The 6,852-nt window shown below is 49.4% G+C and overlaps 1 protein-coding gene across 1 annotated transcript; it reads right to left on the bottom strand.

The window, feature by feature from the left end:
* Positions 1-2,069: 2,069 nt before the first annotated feature.
* IUM83_12116 (TKL protein kinase) lies at positions 2,070-2,459 on the bottom strand (the record flags this gene model as incomplete). The annotated part of the gene is made up of 1 exon (XM_067936718.1): positions 2,070-2,459. The coding sequence occupies one exon, from the start codon at positions 2,457-2,459 to the stop codon at positions 2,070-2,072; it is 390 nt and encodes a 129-aa protein (XP_067795133.1).
* Between the last annotated feature and the right edge of the window lie 4,393 nt (positions 2,460-6,852).

Here is a 6,852-nt window from a genome sequence, read left to right as displayed (position 1 = left end):
AAGTCGACACGGCGAGAATCTTCGGCGTCTCGAGAGCAGGGTTGTCAAGCCACACAATGGCGCTTGCCCACTGGTGTCGGTGACCCTTCGTGGACAACATCTCGTAGTAGATGTCCTTGGGGAAGTACCACGCATACATGATGGCCCAGAGATCCTTGAACCAAACAGATCGACCGTACACTTGCGAGCCTAGAGGTGACCCCTTGCAGTCTCCGTCGCGTTCTCCGGTTTTCTTCAGACCCCCACTCGTCTCCCCCGCGGCATTGACAGCAGGATATGGATGGCACCCGTCGACGATTTGGAGACTCGGCTTGAACTTGACGGCGGCCTTCTCGGATATGGTGGTGGGTTCAGGCTGTGCAAATGGCTGTACTTTATCGTGGCCGATTGAGCCGGCTGCGACAACGCTGAGCGTAGCGGCGGTAATGGTGATGAAAAGCAGCGAATGCAGGTTCATGGCGTGCAGTTCGCAGGAGGATTGAAACTGAAATGGTCTCCGATGGCTGTGCCGGCCACGAGCAGAAGAGAGTCGGTTGTACTGTACACCCGCGACACTTTGCCAGTTGGTAAGGTACGGGAAGGATCATCCTTAGGATGGGACCTTGGTATGCTCCATTTCGGCCAAGCTCCGTATCTTGCTCGAGAGCGGCATCCGACACCCCCAACTATTTTAATGCTATACTACATAGTACATGTATAATAATAGTAGGATTGGAATACCTACATGTACGTGGTATACTCGACTGGCATCCGTTTGAAAAATTATGTTGCAGCAACTACTACATGTATACAATTGTGACTACCGGTACCATCATAGTAATCACTTTTGTTGTCAAGCGGCGCATGTTCGCCAATCATGATGTTTTATCATGATTACTACACACCTAGTGTACTGCACCAACAAGTAAGCTTCGAGATGCCATGCAAGAATTATGTTGCAACAACAACTATACAAAAGTGACTACCGGTACCATCATACTAATCACTTCGTTGTCGACCATTGTTTGGACAGGCGCATGTTCGCCAATCCACGATGTTTTATCACGACCCAGAGTACTACACCAACAAGTACCGACTAACCTATGCTATCACATACTGGTACACTTTAGTGACCAACATAGACCAGATATTTGATGTCCTGTCTATCGGTTGAATGGAGGGAGGAATCAAATGGAGTCTAGAGTATTGAATGTTTAGCTCTGCTACAGCCCGGAACATATCGTCAACATCATCGTCCAGGCTGAAAGCACCAACAGTCTTATCTAGACATCATGCACTGAGCACTTCGTCCAATTTAGCCGCTGGCTACTCAGGACAAACGTGGTTGACAGTCTTCTCGATATCATTTAGGCAGCAAAATGGTCGAAGATCTTTGTGACGCGGGGAAGGATGAAACAGTGTGCGTCTTCGCCTTACGACAGCGTCCTTTTGGACGTGGCGCTGCATACGAGCCATCGGATGGCAAAATGATCTCTGAAACATACAGTTCGAGGTCTGTGTGTGATAAGGTGCACGAAGGTCCTTCCCGCGCGGGCTCTGATTACTGTACCTATATCACTGCTGTATGCCATAACATATAGAAAGTGATAACATAGCTTAATCAGTAAGCTTCGAGATGGATTGAAGATCCGTATAGTCGTAGTCCTATGCGTCATTGTACCTATCAATTTCGTTCTGTCATTGACTGTATTGTCACATTATGATAATACAGTCAAGCGCTAATACTGTCGCAGTTCCTCTAAAGACCTCTAGTAGTAGGCAGAGGAAGTGGACATGAATTTTGCAATACCTATTTTGAAGTTTTTGTGTGGTACAAAGTGTATTCCAGCCGAATTGATCGTCGACACATTTTCCGGCGTCAAGTGGAATCCAAGTGTTATAGTAGCTATAACCACAACAAATTCAAATACAAATACAAATGGAATACAAGAGGTATAGCGGCACTGCAGAAACGATGAATGGAATCTTTTCTGATACGAGGGTCGTCAATTATAGACATGACGAGCAGGGGCAAACATAGGCGTCGTGTATTGCTGCGCCAACTAGCCCACCACTCGAGACACCGCTTGCTACAATTTGTACAGCGCCTCCGCTGGGTCTACGCTCACGCAAGCCTCACCAAGTTCAGCAATTGCTATCGACGCGGGTCCTGTCGACGAGAATTCCACGAGCAGCATCTCCATTGCCACCTGCAGGATCGCCGTGTCCGACAACGGCCGACTACCAGACCCGCCGCAGCCCTCTACTTTCGCGAACGCGTACGGCAGCGAATTCACGTCGAGCTCCGACAGCAGTACGCCGAACGAGAACAAGTCGGCCTTATCGTCGTAGCTCTTCCCGAGCATGACCTCTGGTGCCATCCAGCGGGACGTCCCGACGCCCGCCGTCATGGTGTGGTCCAGCCACTCGCGAGAGATGCCAAAGTCCGTCAGCTTGGCCGCGAGGTCGCTGCTTAGCAGGACGTTGCGCTACTTGAAGTCGCGGTGGATGATCGCCGGCGCCAGCGAGTGCAGGTGCACGAACGCGCGTGGCAGACGTGCAGCGCGATGGTGATCTTATCGCTGTCGAAGTCGACCGAGTACCCGACTCGATGTATCGGTCCAGCAGCGAGCGCAGGTTACCGCCGTCCATGAATTCGAGCACCACGCACAGGTCCGACGCGGACGTTCACGCGACACCCATGAAGCGCACAAGGTACGGGGGTGGTTGAGCGTCGCGGTGATCTTGACTTCGGCCAGGAAACCGTCGATATGGTCGTCGTTCTCGTGGGTCTCGGGCAGCAGCTCCTTCGCCACTACCTTGTCGCCCCTGAAGGAGCCCGAGAACACTTGGCCGGAGTTCTCTGACCGATGGGCTGGTCCGTTCGCACCTCTTCCCTCGGGATCCGCGTGATGGCCACGACCGGGTCGTTCCAGAATCCCGCCGCATGGACTTCTTGTCGTGCATCCAGAGCGGCGCAGTTGCCGTCGGCGTCTAGGTTGGTCTCGATCTTGAGCTTGAATGTTGGCGACGGGATCTGGCTGACCGAGATGCCGGCGATCTTGAGTCTGCTGTCGGCCGAGTGTAAAATAGCATCGCGTTGTTGTTGCGGGTGCTCGCGGATTGTTCCTACAACATAAACGGGAAGTGGTCAAGCTCCACATTTTGGACTCCCGCTCCAGCAGAGCAGATGTGAGTCAGCAGCACTAATGTATCCGCCTCGTTCTCTATTCATCCTTTGCCGTTGGCACACAAGTGCCAGGGAGCGTGCATTTCAGTCGTGGAAAGTGAACGCTGACCGTCAGAGTTAAATGATACGCGATCAAGGAAGCACCTGGTAAACGCTGCTGCACCGCGTCAGCGTCAAACACCTGGCGGGTGCGCACGTTGCACAACCGAACAACAATCGAACGGAAGCGACCACACGAGGACTGCATGTTACTTGAACTCGGGAAAAAATCCGCGAATGTCGCTCGAGTGATCAGATAAACTACCTGTCACAGGTATTATACTCGAGTACAAGTTATTTGAGATAATAGGTTTTTTTAACTTAATAAAACTGGATGGGCCAACACTCCAGCATAGGTTGATTAGAGCACAGGTAATTCAATATCACAGTCTGTAAAGCGCCTGATAAACCGACCGAAACGAATCATTTTCAGCAGGTATTTCGATTGGAGAATAAGGGCACCTGAGTGGCATCCGCCTAAGGACCCTGGATAAAATCCAGGGAACTAACTGAGGGATGACCGCGGATTTTAATATAGGTATGGCAAGCACGGGTTGGTAGCAAAATTATGATTAGTACTACACACATCAAATAGTATAGTACTAATAGTAGTAGTATTAGTACCTATTTCAAGTAGTTGTTACTATTAACAACCTAAGTAGAAAAATCCACGATATTAGTACTAAAAAACTATTTGATCTCCTGCTAAATTCCAGATGAAATTCAAGGTCAAAATCTTCAAAGGGCGCGCGGAATGGGTGGCAAGTTGAGCTGTTTTGTCGTATTCTCTCGCTCATTTTGCGTTTTCCTCCCTGAAGTCCGATGAGGTGCTCCAAGGCCGATTGATGTTTGCCTGATGTACGCCGTGTTGCATCTGTGGCCATCCTGTTCATCATGTCTGCAGCAGTGAACTCTGGGGTGGGGCTGATTTTCCCAAACGGTACGGCTAGCAATACTAGGGTCCATGGTGTGCTAGCACATACATTTTGCAATCCAGGGTGCGTTCTAACCTCCAGGAATAACGATCAACCGGAAGGCAAGCCCTTCCCAGCAATATATCTGTGTCGAGTCAGGCTACGGAGGTGAATTAAGCTACTCTCGCCGAAACTAACAACTTCTATCAAGCAACATCGAATCGTAAAGCTGGTGTTGGGACCCAGGCTGATATTGGCCATTACAAATCGGGACGCCGTGTGGAGTGTTATTCGCATGCATTTCTCCTCAACAACTTTTCAAGAGAGTCATTTCAACATGTTCGTTTGTAATGAGCCCTCTCCACACACGCACAAGCAATATGCGAGCCCAGTTCCAGCTTATTCTTCATCACAACGATGAAGATATGAAGTGGATAAGGAAATGCGAGAGGAATTTGTGGTAAGGCCGCTTTAGTAGTTTTCTTACTATTAGTAACTACTTTTTGTAATCTTATATTTCCACGCACCCAAATAGTAATATTGATACTGCTAGTAAATTAAAATACTCTCCCGATTTAGTGATATTCCATAAGGGGAGACATCGATATTACTACCAATCCCTGATGGCGTATATTCTGACCTAGGGTATTGACTATGCTACTTGAAAGTGCAGACTCACAAGGCTGATAACAACAAACGCCGTACTCGAGAACGAAGCGTGGGGAAGTGCGCGGATAGCTTTGAAAAGTGTGAAAGAGACTCAAGGGTCGTTTTCAGACGCTACAGCGTTTTTGTATGGGTCTGTGTGACGGATTCATGTAACTATACATGATTCGTCAAATTCTTCATACGTAAATTGTCAATTGGTGCATTTGGTGTACTCGTCAATTGATAATTTGACCAATGATAGTTGAGAAGAAGTTTTTGTCAATAGTTTAGCGAACGTCGGTTCCATTTCTATTTTAAAATTGATTTAATGCAAAAACAGCAAACAATAGAAGGCACTGCAAACGCTTCCGGAATCCGGATATCATCTAAGGTGTACTTGACATCATGAACTTACTGAAACGGGTTGGAAGCTTGCTAGCATGCTTCTGTAAGCTCCAATTTCTCGCTTCGGCACCATATTTCCAATCTGGGCAGGTGGTGTATCATAACGATTGGAGAAGGTGGGTAAACGCACATATTTTGGGAGGGATGACTGGGCGTCTTAATGGAGATAATACGAGGGAAGTCGGACCAATTTCCCTCAGTTAGAGAGGCCTGCCTGCACCCCTGGTTACGAACCACTTGGCTGTCAGGGCAGGTTGTAAAATCTAAATTATACTGGAAACACCCGAAGAATGAGGGCAGTCCCAATGGATTAATTGCGTGATCGTAACTGCGTAACGCGTAACACGACTCGGCGCAAGCTTCGCACCGCATCATCCTGATGATGTCGACCCAGCAACTTAACGACCTCGGCAGGAAGTTTGGGAATAACTTACACCACCATCCAGCTTCGGACAGCGAGCTGCGGCTATGTCGGTCTACACCAAGTGTCAAGACGCATCACGGAAGTGCAGGTCTTGTACAACCGCGAGACTGCCGTGGAAAAGGAACTGGTCGGCAGCGAGGTGACAATAAGCACGGTCTACGTGGCCGTGCACAAGGCCATCGTGCCGGCCCGGTACGAAGAGCGGCACTGACGGCCGAGTACGGCGTCCAGGCATCCCCAAAAATAGATATCGCTACAAATAAATTTGTAATTAGTGTTACAATACTTTATTTTGGTGCCAATTCAGGTTAAAATCCGTAATTTATGTTGCACCACTTTATTTTAAGGTTACCAATTTTGCAGAGCATCGCCCCACCATTCAAAGTACCAGCGTTTTCGGAGCCACACATCGAGCTCCGGCAGCTCACTCAGAACCACAGGCCTCATTTCCAAATACAAACTCAAACTAACATTCCCTACTGCACGCATCCCGACGCCACCATGGCTGACAACCTACTCGCTGCCACTCCGCCTCGCCCGACCTTCACGCCCAGGCAAATAGCAAGCTTTTACTTCAAGCCCTGCGTAGACGTAGACGGAGAGGCTACGGGGTACTACTCCTGCAAGTCATGTGGGAAATCCCGCAAGCATACGCCACGGACGGGCTACACCAACCTGGTGTCGCACGTCCGAACCGACCATCCTAACTACGAGAGTGACATGCGCGACGCTAGCGTGGCAGCTAGCGGAACGCTGCTAACATGGGTAAGCCAGAAAGCGGCTAACCGCTACGCTTGATTGCGTTGGGTTGTCATGGGCAACTTGCCGCTTTCCTTTTGTGATTCAAAATAAACGCGACAGATAGTAACGCGGAGTCTATTTTAGAAATTGATACGTATCTAACTCTAATTTTGAATTTAGGTACACAAAGCTGAATCCTATTTCTGTCGCGACACTCACTGAGAGCATGGAAGCGGTTGTGAAGGCTGTAGAGATGGTAATTGGGGTGGAAATGCCTGACAGCTTTGGGCTTATGATCGACGGATGGTCACATGGAACGGAGCACTACCTAGCCGTCTACGCCTACTACGAGACCGAGGCCGGGCCGCGGTACCCGCTCCTGTCGCTGGCCCCGGTGATCGACGAGCCCGACGACCAGATGAATGCCCAGGGACATCTTACCGCCATCATGCGCTTCCTGCCGTTCTTTGGGAAGTCGATTTCTGGCTGTAAGTTCCTGGTTGGAGACAACT

This window comes from Phytophthora cinnamomi, assembly GCF_018691715.1.
Source record: "Phytophthora cinnamomi strain GKB4 chromosome Unknown Contig22, whole genome shotgun sequence".
NCBI classification, from domain to species: Eukaryota; Oomycota; class Peronosporomycetes; order Peronosporales; family Peronosporaceae; genus Phytophthora; species Phytophthora cinnamomi.
This window is presented reverse-complemented; position numbering and strand designations above follow the sequence as displayed.